This window comes from Dromiciops gliroides, chromosome 5 (assembly GCF_019393635.1).
Source record: "Dromiciops gliroides isolate mDroGli1 chromosome 5, mDroGli1.pri, whole genome shotgun sequence".
Classification (NCBI taxonomy): domain Eukaryota; kingdom Metazoa; phylum Chordata; class Mammalia; order Microbiotheria; family Microbiotheriidae; genus Dromiciops; species Dromiciops gliroides.
The window spans coordinates 211,017,149-211,039,577 of NC_057865.1; the positions used below are offsets into that span (position 1 = coordinate 211,017,149).

The following is a 22,429-nucleotide window of genomic DNA, read 5'->3' on the forward strand; positions in this document are numbered from 1 at the left end:
ACTTTAACATTTCATCTGTATAATTAACATTTTCTTCATTACTTTCTTGAATCTAGACAATTCAATGAATAAGCCAAACCCTGGTTTGTAGTATTTGCAAATTTCCAAAGGTATAAACGCGCAAACTGAATATTTAACACTCCTGGGAAAAGCAATTTTATCAACTAGAATAGCCTTGCTTGGAAAAATCACAGGGCTGCCAGCTTAGTATTGTGTTAGGAAGACCAGAGGATGACATACAAGGGCCTCAATAATGAAGTTGTTAGTGTGGCACTTTGAAACTTGGACGCTGGACCGGGGCCACGTAGAGGGAGGCTCTGCTTTTGCACCTTGTCTGGATCTTGGAAACACGTGCTTGCTTCTGGCCCGAGCCAGAACTCGTATCGACCACGCCCCCTTCTCTCTAGTCTCCACCTCTTCTGACCCTTCAGACCAGGTCTGTAAGGCACGGGAAATATCGCGAGAACTTCATCCGTAGCCAAAAAGAAATTTCCGGCGGCTGCGGCTACACCTCCCGCGATATTTCCGGACGCTCGGGACTCTGAGTGGCTGAGGGCTTCCGTGTATCATGGCGGTCGGCGTGTACTGTACCATAAGGTAAAAGAGTCGTGAGGTTACGGACGCTGCGCGGAGGCTCGCTTCGGGGGTCCTGCGCGAGGGGCTCGGGCCAATGCAATGAGCCGGAGCGGGGGCTCCTTTCCAGTGTGCACGAGAGCGGGAACCCGGTTCCCGAGCACCCTCTCTTTGGAGGCGTTACTGGCTCTGTCCCTCCGGGCTGCCCCCGGCCCGGGGTCGCTCCTCTAAGGCTTGGGCGGGCGGGTCACGCACCCGGGGGCACAGGAATGCAGGCTGGCTCCACTCGTCAGCTCCTCACTAGTCTTGCCCTGAGAATTCTCGTTGTGCCGGCTGGCTCCTCACGCCCCCCACTGGCGTTTTCGCGTGTCCTCAGAGGCTGGCGCCTAGCTCGCCTGCAGGGGTTGGCGGAGGGTTCACTTCGGCTTGTCGGGGCGGGGTCCTACTGCTCTCGCTGTCAGATTCAGGGTTGGATGTTGTGCTAGATTTATTAGGTCTTTGAGCTCTTGTAAGGAGGGAGTGGGCAGGGGCGCGTGGCTCCTTTTGGAGAGAACTAAAGTGGGCTTTGGACTGGGAGGTCTGTCAATCAATTAACATTTATTTAGCGCCTACTACATGCCAGGCCCTGTGTTGAGCTTTGGGAATACAAACAAAGGCAAAAGACTGCCCCTGCCTTCAAGGATCTTAATATCCAATGTATGAGACCGCCTACAAAAGAAAGCAGAAAAGGTGGGGGGAGGGAGGAGGAGATTAAAACAAACAGGTGGGGGAGGTGCTTAAATGACACGTCCCCTAGTGAGACCTATGGTGTAGTTATAAGCTACTACTAGGTCCCAGGTAGCGTTTGGTAGAGAATGATAGGAGATCTTGCTAAACTTCTCCATCCCTAACAACAACAACAAATTCTTAGGTCCTAACTTAAGCTTTCAATGCTTTTTAAAGGCAAATTTACCTAGTGCCTTTTGTAGGACCATTTTATGTATGTGGTGAAAACATACCCACAAAATACCAGCATACTTTGAGAACCACTGGAATATGTTAATTCAAACAAATTAGAGAAATGTGCTCTATTTTTACTTCCTGTAATTTATTACTTTTTTTCCTTCTGTAATTTACTCTAAATTTATTTAAAATCGACTAGTTACTTTACATAGCAAAAGTCATAATTGGCATTCAGTCAGGTTTATGGTGCATTCAGAAGTAGATTATGTTTGTGAGTTATTTGTAGAGGATCACAATTACGTGGAAAGTTTTGGGGCAACTTTGGCTTCAGTTTTGATTGAAGCGAAGGGTTATTTGTCTTGTTTGGCTTGAGAGATCAGTGCAGCTATTTTCCCATTGCAGGTAATTCCATCATTAAAAGCTTTTTCTGGGGCAGCTAGGTGGCTCAGTGGATAGAGCACCCGCCCTGGAGTCAGGAGGACCTGAGTTCAAATCCGGCCTCAGACACTTAACACTTACTAGCTGTGTGACCCTGGGCAAGTCACTTAACCCCAATTGCCTCACTAAAATAAAAAAAAATTAAAAAAAAAGCTTTTTTAAATTTTGCTTTAACATATGTCAAGGCAGAAAGGGAACCTATCCCTTTCAGGAACAGCTCAGAATTTATTTGATGCTGGTTTCAGAACTCAGGGTGAGGGGAGAAGATGGGGGAAGGTATTAAGTCAAGAAGCTGTCTGGAAATAGGGAGTGAAGTGAACTGACTGGAGCCAGACTGAAATAGTGGGCCTGGTGAAAGAAATATTTCAAACCATACAAAATCGAAAGATACAAAGAAATCAAGATCTCACTTACTGTTCTTATTTTTTATTGAGTATAAATAGCATTTGATTTGAAGCACTTAACAAAGTACCCGGCACATAGTAAGTGCTTAATAAATGCTTGTTCCTTCCCCCTTTTTTGGAAGGTGTTTTTCCTCATGTGTCAAAATAATACAATTTGTAACAGAAACTTTATTCAGATTTCTGAATATTAATATCAAGTGAGGCATAAGGCAAGACTGGTTTTGCCTTTTTTTGTATCTCCCCTCTTTGGGAAGGAAGGAAAGAAGGAAGGAAGCATTTGTTAAATGCTTATTGCGTGCTAAGCACTGTGCTAATTCAGTAAATATTAAGTGCCCACCGTGTGTCAGGCACTAAAGGTGAAAGGAAAGACAATCCTTGCTCTTGAGGAGGTTATACCTAGGAAGGCAACACGCAAAAGACTGGTAAGTTGGGGGTGGGAGGAGGGAAAATGAAGGTTACAGCCTGGGAGTATTTTTTTGAAGTCCAGAGTAAGTCAGAAATAGAGCTAAAAAGGGAATGCAGGAAGAACAACCTGGGTGCCTTCATGGGCCCCTTCCTCATGGAGGAAATCACCAGTGGGAGAAAGGTGGGGGAGAGGGGAGAGTGTACACAGGCCTTTGACCTTTTAGAGGGTGAGCATGTTGCAGGCCTGGTAGGGTGTTCGAGGATAATAAGGCCTCAGTCACTGAGGGAATTGTCAGGATAATTTTGAAGTCCAGAGAGTCAGAAATAGGGCCAGGAAGGGAGTGTTTAGCCCAATGTCTGGTGCATAGCAGGAATTTAATAAATGCTTGTTGACTTAAATAGATAGAGGTATCTACAGACTGTCTCTGTCTCTCCCTCTCCCTCTTTCTCTGTCTCTCCCTCCCTCCTTCTATCCCTGCTTCTCTCTATCTCCCTCATCTCCTCCCCTTACCAAAGATGTTTATAGCTATTAAACTCCAAGTTCAAATCTAGGAGTGATTCCCAGTAGTGAGATCTTCTGAATTAGTGATCTCTAATCTTTTTGGATTGCATGCTTTTTCAACACCTTTCTATATACATATATTTCCTAGTTTATAATTTATGTTGATGTACTACTTACCTAATAATTATATATGTTTAAAACTTACATGAAAATAGAAATTAAAAAAGAAAGATGAAATAACATTTTGAAAAGATAGTGGGTTTTTTTTGTACCAAAATGAGTAAAAAATTATTTTTTCTATTCCTAAAATATAATCATATTTTTAGTACAAGCAATCTGAATGTTGTATTATTTTTGAAAATTTTTGTTTAACACTTAATTATAGTGATTTGAGGGTTTGGTTCTAAATTCAATTTATTTTGATAATTGGTTTTAGTGATTTTGCAACTAAAAAGCATACTTCACAAAGATATTTAGCTCCAGCTATCCTTACTAAAGATATCCTTGCTAGATATCCTTACTAAAATCATGATATTCACTATCCATCAATTATGCAGAGGTTTTTGTTGAAATTCAGTAAGTTTGCATCTTTCCTTATTTTTGCAAACTAATTAGAAGCTGTTGCAATTTTATATTTTTAACATATGGATTAAATAGGTTTCATCTACTGAAACTTTTCCTTTGAAAGGGCATCTGAGACAGATGCCCATTCTAATTCACCAGCCAAGTTATCAGAGAGAGGCTGAAACTCCTAATGACTTTTATATACTCATGACCAGGAAGAGATGTTTAGCTCCATGCTTCACATTCCAATATTCATAGTGGTTAAATTTAACCTTTTTTTTTTTTTTTTTGCGGGGCAATGAGGGTTAAGCGACTTTCCCAGGGTCACACAGCTAGTAAGTGTCAAGTGTCTGAGGCTGGATTTGAACTCAAGTCCTCCTGAATCCAAAGCCAGTGCTTTATCCACTGTGCCACCTAGCTGCCTCCTAAATTTAACCTTTTTAATGATCAACAGTCAATGCAAATGGCAAGAACCCCCCCTTTTTTTGCGTGATAACTTTATTATATATTTAAAAGGAATAGCAAATTGTACAGAATAGAATTGCAGTTTTATGTACAATCAGCTTTTTTCATGCTGTGTTATAGACATGTTTGTTTTATTTCATACATTAAAAATTAAATAAATAAAAAACAAAACAAAACTAAGCTAAGAGGAAAAGAGAAGGAGAATCAGAATTGGTAGAGAGGTAAGGGGAGAAAAATGGAAGCGATCAAGGGAGTTCCCTTGCTGTTTCTTATTCTTGCTGGGATGTTTCCTCACATGCCCAGAAGTGGGGTTATGAGATATTTCCTTTTGTTCCTGTGAGTAAGCAATAAGATTACTGTGGTGTTTCAGCAGGACCTTCTATGCATTTAGATAACCAGCTACATTTCACACCTCCCTTCCTTTACCCCTTCCCCCTTGTCCCACTTTCCTGCAGGGTAAGATAGATTACTATACCCAACTGAGTGTGTATGTTATTCCTTTTTTGAGCTAATTCTGATGACAGTAAGTCTCACTCACTCCCCACTCCTCCCTTATCTTGCCCCCTACTTCATAAACTTTCTTGCTGCTTTTATGTGAACTACTTTACCCCATTCCACCTCTCCCTTTCCCTTTCTTCCAGTGCATTCCTCTCACCCCTTAGTTTTTAAAGCTATCATCCCTTCATATTCAACTCACACCTGTGCCCTCTGTCTAAATATACTCCATTCAGCTGCCCTAATAATATAAACAATTTAACCTTTTAATATCCCTTATGATTTATTTTTCCTGTTTTACCTTCTTATGTTTCTCTAGGGTGTTGTATTTGAAAGTCAAATTTTCTATTCAGCTCAGGTCTTTTCATCACAAATGCCTGAAAGTCTTCTCTTTCATTGAATTCCCATTTTTCCCCTGAAAGATTATACTCAGTTTTGCTGGGTAGGTGATTCTTGGTTGTAATCCCAGTTCCTTATCATATTCCATGCCCTCTGGTCCTTTAATGTAGAAGCTGCTAGATCTTGAGTTATCCTGGCTGTGACTCCACAGTACTTGAATTGTTTCTTTCTGACTGCTTGCAATATTTTTTCCTTGACCTGGAAGCTCTGTAATTTGGCTATAATATTCCTGGAGGTTTTCATTTTGGGATCTCTTTCAAGAGGTGATGGGTGGATTCTTTCAATTTCTATTTCCCTTCTGCTTCTAGAATATCAGGGCCATTTTTCCTATTTCTTGGCGGATGATGTCTAAACTTTTTTTTTTAATACCTATTTTCAGGTAGTCCAGTTGTTTTCAAGTTATCTCTCTTGGATCTATTTTCTAGGTCAGTTGTTTTTCCAAGGAGATATTTCACATTGCCTTTTATTTTTTAATTCTTTTGGTTTTCTTTATCGTGTCTTGATTTCTCATAAAGTCATTAGCTTCCATTTGCTCAGTCCTAATTTTTAAGTAATTATTTTCTTCAGAGAGCTTTTGTACCTCTTTTTCCTTTTGGCCAATTTGGCTTTTCGAGCTGTTGACTTTTTTTCCATGACTTTCTTGCATCTCATTTCTCTTTCCATTTTTTCTTCTACCTCTCTTACTTTATTTTCAAAGTCCTTTTTGAGCACTTCTATGGCCTGAGACCAATTCATATTTTTCTTGGAAGCTTTGGATATAGGAGCTTTGACTTTGTTATCTTCTTCTGAGGGTGTATTTTGATCTTCCTTGTCACCAAAGAAACTTTCTAGGGTCAGCGTTTTTCTGTCTGCTCATTTTCATAGCCTATTTCTTGACTTTCAACTCCTTCTTAAAGTGGGGTACTGTTTACAGGGTGCACTGTCCCAAGCTTCAGAGGGGTCCCAAGTGGTACAATTTAAGGAAAGGCATGTTCTGTACTCCCCTGGCCTGTGCTCTGGTCTGTAAGTAACCACAGGCCTGCTTTGCTCTTTAACCTGGAAACAGAATTCTGTTTCAGTTTGGTTGTAAACTCTGGTGTGCCTGTGCCCCTCCCACACCTGGGTCACCCACCACTCAAGACTGCCTCCTAGTTCTGAGCATGGGTGGAAATAACAGAGTTCTGCCTCAGCGCCAGCAGAGACCCCTGTATTGTCCCCCTGGCCAACCACTCAATCCCCTACCATCTGTGAGCTGAGTTCTAGAAATAGCCACTGCCACAGCTGATTCCAATGCTCCTGATTTCTGGATTTATTGTTGCGGCCTGCCTGGGGCTGGGACTCTGCTGGTGCAGCCTGCATGAGGCTTGTACTCCACTCTCACCCTGGTACAACAGACCTTTCATGCCAACCTTTTAAACTGTCTTTGACTGGAAAATGATCTCACCTCGTCCTTTGGTGGGTTCTGCTGCTCCAGGAATTGTCCTATGGCATTATTTTAAGGTATTTGGAGGGGTTCTGGGGAGAGCTTCAAGAAATCACTGCCTTTCCTCTACCATCTTGGCTCCGCCCGGGAAAAAATCTTTTTAACACTAAAAGGGCTGGAATTAAAGAAAACCTTGATGGGTCAAACTGTGTTAGTTGATACAGTACATTTTTTTAACCCATTGGAGACTATTTAGATGATAAAGCAGGGGAAAGGTGTAGATATAATTTGCCTTGATATTTGCAAAACAATGGACCAAGTCTCTTGTGTATGGTCCAGATGTAGAGATGTTGGGTAGATGATAGTTTATTTAGGTGGATTTGGAATAATACCTTGGACTGATGTCTTTAATTGAGTACCCTCCCTGGGGATCTATACTTAGCTAGAATAGCCAGTCAGTATGAGTAACAATGTGATATGGTACCCTAAAAGACTAAGGGAATTTGAAATCCCCTTTTAGTCCTGTTCTTAGCTCTGAGACTTCCAAACCATGCTATCATCCTGGAACTTACTTGAGTGCCTGGGGTATCCTTGCCTAGGAGTCAGCCACCTCTTTGGCCTTCTCATCTTGGAACACCCCTTTCTCCTCTTGATGAATTCGTCCTGGGGTCTCCATTTTATGGACAGGTCTGGGCTGGCCTTCATCCCTCTTATAGCCCTGTTCCTAGCTTCTCAACTTCAAAACCATGCCACTTCCCAACTTCAAAACCACAGTAGCACTTTTATCTCTCAGTGTACCCCTGCCTCCCCCAGCTCTGTTTTGTGTGTTGTCTTCCCCTAGAATGTAAACTCTGTGACATTAAGAACTCTTTCTTTTTTTTTTTTTTCCATTTATATCCCCATCATTTAGCACAATGACTGGTATATAGTAAGCACTTAAATGCTTGTTTTTTTTTTTCCTTCTAAGTTGTATTAAGAGAGTTTCAGTGTTCCGCATCAGATATGAAGAACATCCCATTGTACTCTCCCTTGGTCAGCATCTGGAATATTTCATCCAGTTCTGGCCACTACATTTTTTAGAAGACACATTGATAAACTATATGAATGAAATGAGTGGTGTTGAACTTGGAGAAAAGAGGCTTAGGAAAGGTATGATAGTTTATCTTCATTCATTTGAAGGGCCACCACATAGAAGAGGAATTATTTGGCTTGGTCCTAAAGGTCAAGCAGTGAGAGCTATGGGTGGAAATTTCATGGAAAATTTCCTTACAGTTAGTGTTATCCACAGGAAAGGAATGCAGTAGGTAGTCTCTGTGGTGATATGTTCGGGTAGATAATATTGCTTCTACCACAGTGGACTTCTTAAAGCTTTTCATTGGGTGGCTGCTTGTTTGGTAAATTGTAGAGGAGAATTTTGTTGAAGTGCAAATTGATTTATGGCTTCTGAAGTTCCATACAATGCTGGGATTCTGGGATTCCTTGAAACGTTTTTTATAAGTTAGTGCTTTGTTGTTGTCCTTTCTAATTCTTTGTGACCCCATAGACATGCCAGGCCCGTCTGTCCTCCACTGTCTCTCGATGTCTGTTCAAGCTCATGTTCATTCCTTCCATGACACTATCTAGTCATCTCGTCCTCTCCCTAAGGTAGAAATTCATTTGAGTGGGATCGTCTGTTTCAGAAGGTGAGGAATACCTGCAACTTATTCTCCTTACATCTTAAGTTTGACAAAATGTCATGTGTCTTTGTTCCCTTTTTATTTAATTTTTTTGGGGTGGGGCAGTGAGGGTTAAGTGACTTGCCCAGGGTCACACAGATAGTAAGTGTCAAATGTCTGAGGCCGGATTTGAACTCAGGTCCTCCTGAAGATGGGCCAGTGCTTTATCCACTGTGCCATCTAGCTGCCCCCTGTTCCCTTTTTATTGAAATACTTCCAACATTAATGACTAGGGACCATGTTGTAATTTAAAAAGAAATCTTTTTTAGTGCTTAGCATTTCTGTACACATTGTGTGTGTGTGTGGTGTTTTTTTTTTTAAGTGAGGCAGTTGGGGTTAAGTGACTTGCCCAGGGTCACACAGCTAGTGTTAAGTGTCTGAGGCCGGATTTGAACTTAGGTACTCCTGACTCCAGGGCTGGTGCTCTATCCACTGCACCACCTAGCTGTCCCACAGACTGTGGGTTTTTTTTTTTTTTTTGGTGGCGCAATGGGGGTTAAGTGACTTGCCCAGGGTCACACAGCTAGTAAGTGTCAAGTGTCTGAGGCTGGATTTGAACTCAGGTCCTTCTGAATCTAGGGCCAGTGCTTTATCCACTGCGCCACCTAGCTGCCCCCACATTGTGTTTTAATAAAAGTTGAATTGCATTGTGATTTGGTGTTGTAAAAATGGCATAAATTAAAATCTAGCAAACATAAACCTGGAAAATATTTCAGGATTTTTGGTGGTTAAGAGCTGCATATCAGAGTCCATTTCTTTTAACCTTTTCATTTAAAAAATGAGGAAACTGAGGCCAGGGAAATTGTGTTGTACCCAAGGTCAAACAGGTAATAAGATTCAGAAGCAGGATTTACCCCTAGGTTTAAACTCTAACACCTGTTTTCTTTGTACTGTTCTGTGCTGCCTCCAGAACAGCAAACTGTATGAAAGTTAACAGGGAAGAAAACTTCTGTAAAACAGGTAGACAAAATTCCTAGAAATAGAGCTGTCTAAAAACAGAATGGTCTACTCTGTCAAATGGTAAGTTCCTTTGTTATTGTCAAGCTGAGGGTAGGTGACCATCTGCCAGGAATGTTATAGACCAGAGGTGTCAAATATGCAGCACTGGCCTCATGACAACCTCTACTTCCAAGTATTTTCTGAACCAGGTGAAAATATAATTTGGAAATGTTTAACAAAATAAATAAAAATATAATAAATCTTAAATAATATCAATATGTGGTTTTCTAAGTCAATATGTGGTCTTGCAGGAGTCTTTATATATGGCCCGTGTTTCTATTTGAATTTGATACCGTTGCTGAATTCCAGAATAAAAATCTGTAACTTAGGCAGTTAATAGGGCAAAATCAATTAATTGTAAATAGGATCAATAAAAATGATTAGAATCAATTTTAATCTTATTAGTGATTTGAAGCATTCTCTCATGTTGTTTTTAATAGTTAGCAATTTTTCTTTTGAGAACTCCTTGTTAATATCTCTTGACCACTTTTTCTGTATCTCTTCCCTTTCTCAGCCAAATTCCTACACTATTCTCATTAAAGTTAGAAGTGATTGGGGGCAGCTAGGTGGTGCAGTGGATAAAGCACTGGCCCTGGATTCAGGAGGACCTGATTTCAAATCCAACCTCAGATGCTTAACACTTACTAGTTGTGTGACCCTGGGCAAGTCACTTAACCCTCATTAGCCCCCAGCCCCCAAAATAAAATAAAATAAATAAATGAATTAATTAATTTTTTAAAAAGTGATCTCAATTACCAAAAATCCAGTGGGCTTTTTTCTTAGTCCTAATCCTTTTCCACCTATCTGCTGCATTTTTCACTGTTGAGCTCTTTGAGAGCAGGGAATCTCTTTCCTTTTTTGGTTTCTTCAGTGCTGGACATGTAGTATTTGCTTAATCATCATTCCCTCTAACTGTAGATATTCCCCAAGGTTCCATCAAGAGTCCATGAGCTTTAAAAGTTTTTATAACTATTTTGGTATAATTGTCTTACTTTGTAATCTTATATATTTTATTTTATGCATTTAAAACATGATTCTTAGAAGGGGTCCACAGTTTTTGCTAGACCTCAAAAGCTGGATCCCAGCCCTTCATGAATTGGCCCCATCCTCTTTGTTTTTTTGTTTTTGTTTTTTTTGGGGGGGGTGTGTGAGGCAATTGGGGTTAAGTGACTTGCCCAGGGTCACACAGCTAGTAAGTGTCGAGAGTCGGATTTGAACTCAGGTCCTCCTGAATCCAGGGCCAGTGCTTTATCCACTGCACCACCTAGCTGCCTGGGCCCCATCTTCTTCGAATATTACTCTGTTCTATACTTTCCAATCCAGTTAAACTGGTTTTCTTTCTGTTACTGATACAATGTCTTTCCACATCCCTGCAATGTAGTCCATCCTTATCTACTCAGAGTTCCTATCTTTAAAACACAACTCAAGCACCATCTTCTCTATGAATTCTTTGCTAATATCCGCATTTTAAATTACCTTGTGCTTACATGCTTTGTATATATTTGTGTTTATTAACTTAGTATTTATATACACACACATTTTTTTTTTTTTTTTGCAGGGCAATGGGGGTTAAGTGACTTGCCCAGGGTCACACAGCTAGTAAGTGTCAAGTGTCTGAGGCCGGATTTGAACTCAGGTACTCTTGAATCCAGGACCCGTGCTTTATCCACTGTACCACCTAGCTGCCTCCACATATGTTTTTACATGTACTTGTTTCCCTTGGACTTGCCTTCCTTGTTAGAATATAGGGTCTTTGTGAGCAGGGATAAATGTTTGTTGATTGATTGGCTTGTCTATTGGGGAATGTCCCAGAGGTCCTAGTGCAGTTTTAAGCTTTTAAAGCTTAAAGACTTGGGGTGTATCTTTTATATTTTTCTATATCTTAGATTTTAGACATCACAGCTAGAATTTTAGGCCCTTACAGATGATCATTACCTACTGTGTATTGTGACCTAATCTTCCACTGATCCACCTCTTATCTTTTAGCCAGTACCAGATTGTTTTGATGATTACTGCTTTATAATACAGTTTAAAATTTGGCATGGCTAGGCCATGTACCTTCACATTTAAAAAAAAAAATTCATTTCCTTGATATTCTTGATCTTTTGTTCTTCCAGATAAATTTTGTTATACTTTTTTCCCTACCTCTATGAAATAATTTTTTGGTAGTGTGATTGGTATGGCACTGAATAAATAAGTTAATTTAGGTAAAATTGTCATTTTTATTATATTGGCTTGCCCTACCCATGAGCAGTGAGTATTTTTCCAGTTGTTTAGATCTGACTTTATTTGTATGAAGTATTTTTGAATTGTATTCACATTGTTTCTTGCTTTGTCTTAGCAGGTAGAATTCCAAGTGTTTTATATTGTCTACAGTTACTTTAAATGGAATTTCTCCTGCTATTTCTTGCTGTTGGACTTTGCTAATACATAGAAATGCTAATGGTTTATTTATGTGTGCTTACCATGTCACTTTAGCATCTGGAAGTGACCTTTTCTGGGGTTTCAAAGGTTAGTTCGGTGTCAAGAAGTGATGTTTGCTCATGGGTCCTGTCAGTCAGTGTTACCAGCCAATTAGCTTGGAGCTGTGTGTGTGTGGATGGCCCTTTTTCCTGTTTCACAAGACGTTCTGGGAATAGCCGCAGAAGTGTTGGCCTCTTGGGTTCCTGACCTCGGCTTGCAGGGTTGGATGCTGGGGTCTATTTAGATAGTTAGAGGAAGTTTGCCTTTTATCTCTCTCTCCTCACGAACTTCTGATTACACTTTAATAAATACTTAAAAGCCTAAACTCTTGCTAAAGCTTCTAATTTAAGGCAACCACTCATTAGATTTTAGTAGATTTTAGACATCATAGTTAGGATTTTAGCCCCCTTACACGTTGCTATCCTCTTCGAAGGGTGTACCTCGATCTTTCTTGTCACTAAAGAAACTTTCTCTGGTCCCCTTCCTTCCTTTCCTTCCTTCCTTCCTTTTTTTCTTGGCAATGAGGGTTAATGACTTGCCTAGGGTCACACAGCTAGTAGGTGTCAAGTGTCTGAGACCGGATTTGAACTCAGATCCTCCTGAATCCAGGGCCAGTGCTTTTATCCACTGTGCCACCTAGCTGCCCCTGGTCCTCGTCTTTCTCTGTCTGCTCATCTTGACAGTCTTTTATTTGACTTTTAACTCCTTCTTGAAGTGGGGCACTACTTCCAGGATGTACTGTCCCAAGCTTCGGGGGTCTAAGGTGGTATTTAAGGAGGGGCAGGTTCTTCACTTATCTGGCCTGTTCTCTGGTTTGTAGATAACCCCAGGCCAACTTGTTAATTAATCAGGCAGCAAAACTTTATGTGCTGTGGTTGTTAGCTCTGCAGAGCCTGCACCCCTCCCCCACCTCAAACCTACTTCTTGGCTCCCAGCGGGGGTGAAACACCCAAGTTCCACCTCAGCACCAGCAGAGAACCCTGTAATCTTCACCCCAGCCAGCTGCTTAGCCCTCTTACCAGAACGTGAGCTTATTTTCAGAAGATATTGGCGCTGCACCTGATTCAGAGGCTCCAGGGGTCTCTTTTTCTGGCAGAGGCCTGCCTGGTACTGTATCTTTGTCAGTGTGACCATGGGATTGGGCTCCACTCCTGCCCCAGCACAGCAGCCCCTTCCTGCTGACCTTCTAAGTCATCCTTTGTCTGGAAAATAATCTCAGCATGTTCTTTTGTGGGTTCTGCTGCTCCAGGAATTGTCCTATGGCATTATTTGGAGGTTTTTTGGAGTGATTGGGTTGTGAGTTCCAAGAGCTTCCTTTATAGAGTTTATTTTTTTTTAATTTTTAATTAATTAATTAATTAATTTATTTATATTTTTTAGTGAGGCAATTGGGGTTGTGACTTGCCCAGGGTCACACAGCTAGTAAGTGTTAAGTGTTAAGTGTCTGAGGCCGGATTTGAACTCTATCTACTGCGCCACCTAGCTGCCCCTCCTTTCTAGAGTTTTTAATAGGAATTTTGTGTTGTAGTTTGTTAAAAGTTTTTTTTTTTACCCTGCATCTATTGAGATAATCATTTGATTTCTGTTGGTTTTGTTATTGATATGATCCATTATGATGGTAGTTTCCCTAATATGGAACCAGCCCTGCATCCCTGGTATAAATATAGCTGTAATCTCCTTGCTTGTATTTTATTTATAATTATTTAATCAATATTCGTTGGAGAAATTGGTCTCTAGTTTTCTTTGTTTTGGCTCTTCCTGGTGTAGATATCAGCACCATATTTGTCTTGTAAAAGGAATTTGATAGGACTCCTTTGCTTATTTTTCCAAATAGTTTATATAGTATTGGAATTAAATATTCTTTAAATGTTTGGTAGAATTTACTCATGAATCCATCTGGCCTTGGGAGTTTTCCCTTAGACAATTCATTGATGGCTTGTTCAATTTATTTTTCTAAGATGGAGTTAGTTAAGTATTCTATTTCCTCTTTTGTTAATCTAGGCAATTTATATTTTTGTAAATATTCATTCATTTCACTTAGGTTGTCAGATTTATTGGGATATAATTGGGCAAAATATTTTCTAATAATTGTTTTCATTTCCTCTTCATTGGCGGTATTTCATCCTTCCCATTTTTGATCTTGGTAATTTGGTGGATTTTTTAAAAACAAATTTTGCTCTAATATACTGTCAATTTTTATGTAGGCTTCATGTGCCACTGATAATAAGATTCCAATCTATTCCCATTCAGTTTTCCCCAGAGGTCTAGCATATCTAGCTTCTAAAATTCTATTTACCTCCTTAACAACAACAACTACTACTACTACTACTACTACTTCTTCTTCTTCTCCTCCCTCTTCTTCATTTGTTTGTTTTGTTTTAGTTTTGGTTAGATTTATTTAGTTTTTAGAGGGGAAAGTTGAAGTCTTCCACTAGTATAGTTTTACAGTATCTTCCCTTCTGTAACTCATTTAACTTCTCCTTTAAGAATTTGGATGCTATAGTAATTGGTGCATATATGTTTAATATTACTTCATTGTCTTTGGTGCCTTTTAGCAAGATGTTACCTCTTATGTCTTTTAGTTAGATCTCTTTTTGCTTTTGCTTTGTCTGAGATCATGATTGCCTCTCCTGATTTTTTTACTTTAGGGAAGGCATAATAGATTTTGCTCCAGCCCCTGGCCTTTAATCTCTTTGTGTCTCTCTCTCTGCTTCTAGTGTTTCTTGTAAACAACATTTAGTAGGATTCTTATTTTTAATCCATTTTGCTATCTGCTTCCATTTTATGGGTGAGTTCATCCTATTCACATTCACTGTAATGATTACTGTATATTTTTTTCCTGTTTGTCTTCCTCTCTCTCTTTCCTTTCACCCTGTCCCATCTCAAGTGTTTTGGCTCTAACTACCTTTCCCAATCCATTCTCTTCTATCAATCCCCCTCTTTTTTTCTTTTATCCTTTCCCTTGTACTTTTTAAGGAGTTTTCTTCAATGAATTTTTGTATATCTTTTCCTATTTTTAGAACTTTCTTTACCAAGCTATTCGCTCTTTATTCATGAATCTTTTGCATCACTTTTATTCTTTTCCCAATTTTTCCTGTACCACTATTATTTTAAAATCCCTTTTGAACTCTTCCAGGAATTCTTTTTGAGCCCAATACCAATTCACAGTTTTCTCTGACACTTTGCATGCAGGTATTTTGACATTGTTGTCCTCTTCTAAGTTTGTGTTTTGATTTTACCTTTCACCATATTTAACTTTTTATGGTTAGTTTTTTTTTGGGGGGGGGTGTTGCTGTTGTTGTTTACTCATTTTTCCAGCTCATTTCTTGACTTTTAACTTTTTGTTAAAAGTTAAAAACGGGGGGGGGGGGGCAGTTAGGTGGTGCAGTGGATAAAGCACCGGCCCTGGATTCAGGAAGACCTGAGTTCAAATCTGGTCTCAGACTCTTGACACTTACTAGCTGTATGACCCTGGGCAAGTCACTTAACCCCAATTGCCTCACCTCCCTCCAAAAAAAAAAAATGTTAAAAGGCTCTGCTCCAGGACTCCTGTTTTCAGAGCTAGTTCTGTGATCTATAAGTTTTCAGTTCTTCCAAGATGGCATGATCTAAGGAGAGTTTTCATCACTGTTCTCCTGGCCTGTGCTCTCTTCTTTCTCCTGGTACTGTGATCAGGGTCCCTCTGCTCCACCCCCCTCTTACTGCAAGCTCTGGTCTACTATTGCTCCTTCTCACCTTGGGACTGTTACCTGGTTCTCAGTATGGGCAATTTAACAGATTCCTACCTCCAGTGCTAGCACAGCGTCCCCAGTAATCTCCTTCTGAACAGTCATTCAGCCCCCTCAATGTCTGTGGACTGAGAGCTCATGAAGTCACTGATCCAATTCAGTCCTCCTCAAGACCTATGCTAGCTTGCTGGAGCACCATCTGTGCTAGACTGCCCACCATGCTCAACCCATTGAGACTTTTCCTGTTTACTTTCTAAATTATCTTTAATTCATTTTCTTATTTAAAATTTTTTTTTGGTAAGTCAGTTGGGGTTAAGTGATTTGCCCAGGGTCACACAGCTAGTAAGTAAGTATTAAGTGTCTGATGTCAGATTTGAAATCGGGTCCTCCTGAATCCAGGGCTGGTGCTCTATCCACTGTGCCACCTAGCTGCCCCTTCTAAATTATCTTTAGCTGGAAAGTTGTTTCACCCTGTCCTGTTTTGGTTCTGATGTTCCTGAATTCCTTTTGAGATATTATTTTGAAGTTTTTTAGAGGGCATATTGGGAGAGCTGAGGCAAGTTCCTTCATATACTCCACCATCTTGGCTCTACCTTGGCCTATTTTTCTTTTAAAAAATTACAGTAGGGGCAGCTAGATGGCGCAATGGTTAAAACACCAGCCCTGGATTTAGGAGTACCTGAGTTCAAATCCGGCCTCAGACACTTGACACTTACTAGCTGTGTGACCATGGGCAAGTCACTTAACCCCCATTGCCTTAAAAAAAAAAAAAATTACAGTAGGGGCAGCTAGGTGGCGCAGTGGATAAAGCACTGGCCCTGGATTCAGGAGGACCTGAGTTCAAATCCGGCCTCAGGCACTTGACACTTACTAGCTCTGTGACCCTGGGCAAGTCACTTAACTCCAATTGCCCGCCCCCCCCCCCCCAAAAAAAAATTACAGTAAAGTTTTAAAGATATTTAAGATGCCAGCTCAGTTCTAAGTTTAGGCTTTTTTGGAGTTTTCCATTTTCTCTTTCTCATACTTTTTAATGTATCTTCTGTTTTTATTATTTTCTGTTTTTAAAAATTTCTTTATTTTTAAAATTGCATGCTCAATTAATACTCCTTTTTTCTTTTTTAAAAAATATCTTTTAGAGATAAAATTTTTCTTCTGAGGACTGCTTTAGCTGCACCCCCACAACTTTGGTATGTTGTCTTGCTTTTCTATCTTTTTGCTTATTTTCCTGTATTGCTATTTTTATTACATTATAATCTGTAATGTATTTAATATGGCTTATTTTTACATTAATAATTTTTTCTGTGACTTAGCATGTAATGTGTTTTTATTATGGTGACATGTGTACATTTTTTAACATGGCATCACAAGATAATTATTCAGCTAATTGTTTTTCTTTTTGTTTATATTTTTGTTATATTTATCTATCTCAAAATAATAATAATTAATATTTACATAGCAGTTACTATGCAACATCTTAAACATTTTACAATTATTATCTTATTTGATTCTTACAACAACGCAGAGATAGTTGTTATTATTATTCCCATTTTACAGATAAGGAAGGTGAGGCATACAGGTTAAGTGACTTGCTCAGGGTCACACAGCTAGTATGTGTCTGAGGCCAGGTTTGGGCTCAGGTTTTTTTGACTGCTATCCATCATAATACTATAATCAAGTATTACATGAATGTTTTATTGCAATTTGGTTAGATGCTGTTGTATTTCATGTATTTTTGTTTTATAATGGGCCAACTACTACTCAAACACCATTTTTTGAGGAATCATTCTTTTATTTTTATTCCTCTTTCTTCCCTTCCCAACAACCTCACAGCACTTTAGTTGTGCCTCCCTCTCTTTTGTTATTATATTGTCAAAGTATTTTTACTGTATTTTATCATGATTCCCAACTAGAATATATGACAAGTATTGTGTAATTTCTAAATCTTTTTCTCCTGCAGTACTTAGAATACTGCCCCATATCTAGTAGACTGAATAAATCTTGAATTCTGTTGAATTGTTGATTTTTGTAAGCTTTAGAAGTTCATGGCTCTCTCATGGAGATATTAAATTTCTTAAATATTGGTTTCTAACATAAATCCATTATAATTAGTATAATGGGGTATGTGTGTATGACAGTTGGCTCTTAAAGGTGTTATCATTGTATGTGGTATGCAGTATTGAGAATATTGGCAGGAAAATGGATTGAAGATAGAACACGACTATGTTACCTTTTAATAAAATTAGACTTAAATATTTTATGTAATACTATGCAATTAGAAATTAGAATTCTGTAATTATGATCATCTTGTATTTTAACATACAATAAAACTTTCCAAAAAATTTACTTTTTGTAGAAAAGGTCTGTTGTACCTTAAAAATTAAAGTTTTGTCTCTCTGGTTTTCAATATCAGAAATTGTTTTAGTCCTCAATTAGGAAGTGACATCCCACAGTTTTTGTTTATTTTTTATGGAGTTATAGCACCAGAAGAAGTATAGTGGAAAGAATATGTATGTTTGGTTCAAATCTGTTACCTTAAGCAACATTGGGCCATTTGTAAAATGAGGAGATAATTTCTAAGGTTTCTTCAGCAAGCTCTAAATATACTCATGTATGAGTAGGGATTTTATTGGTTTGTTATCTCCTCTTCTTAACACAGTGATGTCACATAGTAGCCTTTCAGTATTTGTGTGACCCTGGGCAAGTCACTTAACCCCAATTGCCTCTCTAAAAAAAAAAAAATTTAGAACCATCTGTAACTGTGTGTGTGTATATATGTGCGTGTGGGTTTCTCTTCATGTAGAGTGGCTATATGAAGGAAGAGGTGGAAGACTCTACTGAAGATGAGGCGACTGAGTCGAAAAAAAACCTTAAATTTGGTGAAAGAATTGGATGCCTTTCCAAAGGTTCCTGTAAGCTATGTAGAGACTTCAGCAGTTGGGGGTACAGGTGGGTTTCATTGAAAATTCAAACACTTGACATGGTATAAACATGTAGTTTATTAATAGAAACCTTGTAACTTTTCTAGTGATACAGAAATGCAACATTTTGAAAAGATGGACTTATTAGATGTTTGTTTGACCAGAGTATCCTTGACAATAATTTGACACTACAGAAAGAGAAAAGTTTTAACGTATAACATTATATAGAAGTTAACACTTTAAAAAAAATTCAGGTTTTTAAGATTTAGATTGGATCTACCAGCTACCATTTAAAAATTAAACGTCTTAAACTTCAAATATAAAACATATATGCAGTCAGAACAATGTCCAGACACTATTCTCTTTTTTCATATTGAGTATATAATGATACTTAATCATTTAATGATTAAATGATTAAAATTTAATCATTTGCAAGATCAAGGGAATGTGGAAATTACAATTTCAGTAATTACCTCAGTAATTTGAAAAGCACAGAAACAAGAAAAAACACTTCAAGTTAACTACCTAGATTATCCAGAGTTTTTCATTAAAAGAATTAGGACATTTTATTAGCTATTGAATTTCAATACCTTTTAATTACTATTATATATATTTAAAATAAATTGATATTGGTCAGACTGGATTATCAGAATAGCCTTCTCACTGGTTCCTTGCTTCTAGATCGTTCCCCTCTTCCTAACTGGTTATTTTCATGTTACCTACTTAGAAACTTTCAATGACTCATTACTTACAAAACAAAATAAAGCTTATAATGCTTTAGTTTTTTAGTTGTGTTATAGGTTGTCCACAGTTTGGCTTCAGTCACTGAACCTTATCTTCATTATTTCCCAATATAAACTCACCATTTTGGCCAGTCTATCCCCATTGCCTGAAATTCTTTCAGTAATCCTGTTGGGCTTGCTTTTATTAATCAGCTCAAGTCTCATTGAACCAGTGCTGTCCATTCCATCTCATATTGATATCTATGAATTCAGTATTTATCTGCTATCCTGCCTTTTTGATATTTAATCATACACTGCCCCTGACATCACTTGTGCCATCTTTTATTGCTGTTTAATTTCTGTATTATTTAGGTTTTTATGTGTTTGTGCTTTGTTTCTGTCTGTGAAGGAGAGAGTTCCAATATTGCCACTTCCAATTTACAAATGAGGAAACTGAGGCTCAGGATAGGTAGATTTAAGGATTATACCTAAATAATACAAGAATTAAATAGCAACAGTAGATGGCGCAAGTGATGTTAAGGGCTGTATATGATTAAATACTAAATAAGATAGTAGATAAATGCTGAATTTGTGGATATCAATGTGAGATGGAATCGATCAGAGGAGGTTTGGTAGGGCACTAAAAGACAGCTAAGAATTGAATAGCTGAAAAGGATTGCCAAAGGCATTTCAGGCAGTGGGGATTATGGGAAAAGTGTGTGTATTTAATGTGCTTTGTTGCTTAGTTTACTTCTTGAGGACAGGGACTTTATGTTATACTTTCTGTATACTCCTATTATCTATAATAGTGAACACATATAATGTGATAAATAATTAAGTGAATGAATTAAGGAACGAATCAAATTTGAACTGTTCATTCTTTTCAGTATTGATGATTATGTATAAATTAAAGATAAGAAAACTTATGTATGGTAGTGAAATTCCTCAGATCTAGTCTTTGAGGCATTGTAGCATTCTGGTCTTGGAGTCAGAAGCCCTAGATTTAAGTTCTAGCTCTGAACTTATTTTGTTTTCTGACCCTTAAATGTACCTCAGTTTAAATGTGCCTCCTTAACCTGAGTTTTCTCATTTGTAAAATGGGAATGGTAGTAGGTAGTATTTGGACCTTCTCCATAGTTTTTTAAAGAAAAAAACATCTCACAAAGGTTTATAGAAATAACATCATAAATAACAAGCACAAAATTGATTATGATACTTAGTAGTATCTAGTTTCAAATTACATTACCATGAAATTAACACTGGAAATACCAATTATACATTCTTAGTTTTTTATTGTTGTTAACGTGCTAGGAATGGAGATATTATGTATATTCACTCAGGCTTTTTTTTTGTTCCTTTACATATGGACTAACATTTTTATGTGAGTGCCAAATGTGGGGTTGAGGAAAAAATCTTATGGTTGTACTTTGGAGCTATTCTGTGCCTTTCAGCCATGTAAGTTTTCTATAAGGCCAGGTAATTTAAAACGATAACAAAATCTGTCTGTCCTCCTTTACTCTCAAAATTAAAAGAAAAAATAAGCAGACTATAGACATAGTCAGATGTCAAAATTGAAAATACTATAACTCATGCAATTTTAACTGTTACTAATATTTGTATTATCACTGTTTAAAGAAGAGTGAAAATTGTGTGGTCTTGTAAATATTTTGGCAGTGATATTTGGTTTAATAAGAATCCTTAAAATGAAAGTTAGAAAGTGGTCTATGAACAAGGTCACATTTTAAAAGTCATTAATATTGATCATCTAATAGTTTTTAGATTTTTTTTAAAAAGCACCTATACTGGTTTTTAAGGAAAGCATATTAAGAACTAGAAATGTTCATTTAAAGCTTATTATAAATTATCTAGGTCTATTTTGTGCTACTTTTACTGAATTCATTTTTTTCTTTTTTCTTAATTTCTTAGTTTCTCTAATAGCATTTACTACAATGGCTTTGTTAACTATAATGGAGTTTTCAGTATATCAAGATACTTGGATGAAGTATGAATATGAAGTAGACAAGGATTTTTCTAGGTAACATTTTATTTTTGAAATCTTTTGAGAGTGTATTAATATCTGTTTAGTTCTTCTGAGGGAAAATACATCAAACATGTAACTTAACTGTTTGTATGGAAAGCTATAAAATTAATTATATTTAATGTTAACCTGATATTTTGCTAAGGAAATTGCATCATGTCCTCTTCTCCCCTCATTCAGTTGTTTGTATTTTTAGATTAATATTATAAGAATTAAATCATTATATACTTGGTCTATATGTAGTTAGTCTGCTAATAAGTAAATGTTCCTTGTTCTCTAATTTGCATCTGTTTAAAGAGAATCTTTTCTCATTTAATCAGCTTTATTATTCACATATCCAAATAATCCATTCTATAATATATCAGAATAACTAGATATTTCAAGAGTCATTTAATGCTCAGTTCTGATTGCACAAATATTCAGTATGGGAAATTTATTCTTACAAATTCATTTGTTTCCTTATAAGAATACTTTGATACATGGGGCAGCTAGGTGGTGCAGTGGATAGAGTACCAGCCCTGGAGTCAGGAGGACCTGAGTTCAAATCTGGCCTCAGACACTTGACACTAGCTGTGTGACCTTGGACAAGTCACTTAACCCCAATTGCCTCACTAAAAAAATACATATATAAAAAGAATACTTTGGTATAGAAAATAGGCCTTCGTAAATTTTATATCACATTTTAGTAATTAATTAGAGATTCCTATTATTTAGCATATTTCAGATTTTCTAATTCTGATGTATATAGTATGTCAGTCATATTCAAATAAGTGCTCTTATTCTACCTTCCTTTTCAAATACTTTTGAGCTGGTCTGAAGAAGATTCTAGGCTTTCTTTCCTGGACTGAAAGAATTTAAGCATTCTGAGTAGGAGAGTACAGACATACCTCATTTTATTGCACTTCGCAGCTTTATTGGGTTGTTTTGTTTTGTGGCAACCCTGCAAGTCTATCAGTGCCATTTCTCCAACATCATATGCTTATATTGTGTCTGTGTCACAGTTTGGTAATTTTCACAATATTTTAAACTCTTTCGTTATTAATATATCTTGTATATGTTATGGCGATCTGTGATTGGTGTTCTTTCATTGTAATTGTTTTGGGGAATCACTAATTGTGCCCATATAAGGTAGAAAACTTAATCAATAAATGTTCTATGTGTATTCTGACTGCTATACCACCTGGCCGTTATTTTTCTCCTTGGGTCTATTCCCTGAGACACAACAATTTGAAGAATATTACATAAAAACAGTTGATA

General features: G+C 37.8%; 1 protein-coding gene across 3 annotated transcripts in view; it reads left to right on the top strand.

The window, feature by feature from the left end:
- Positions 1-510: 510 nt before the first annotated feature.
- ERGIC2 (ERGIC and golgi 2) overlaps positions 511-22,429 on the top strand; it is a 60,032-nt gene continuing 38,113 nt past the window's right edge. Inside the window, exons 1-4 of one of the 3 annotated variants that reach the window (XM_043967223.1) lie at positions 533-597; positions 16,631-16,681; positions 18,295-18,440; positions 21,061-21,169. In XM_043967223.1, the coding sequence (XP_043823158.1) occupies positions 18,335-18,440; positions 21,061-21,169 (215 nt within the window). In that variant the 5' untranslated portion in view covers positions 533-597; positions 16,631-16,681; positions 18,295-18,334. Of the gene's footprint in view, positions 598-16,630; positions 16,682-18,294; positions 18,441-21,060; positions 21,170-22,429 lie in introns of those variants that run through there. The other 2 variants (XM_043967224.1, XM_043967226.1) reach the window with 2 other exon arrangements.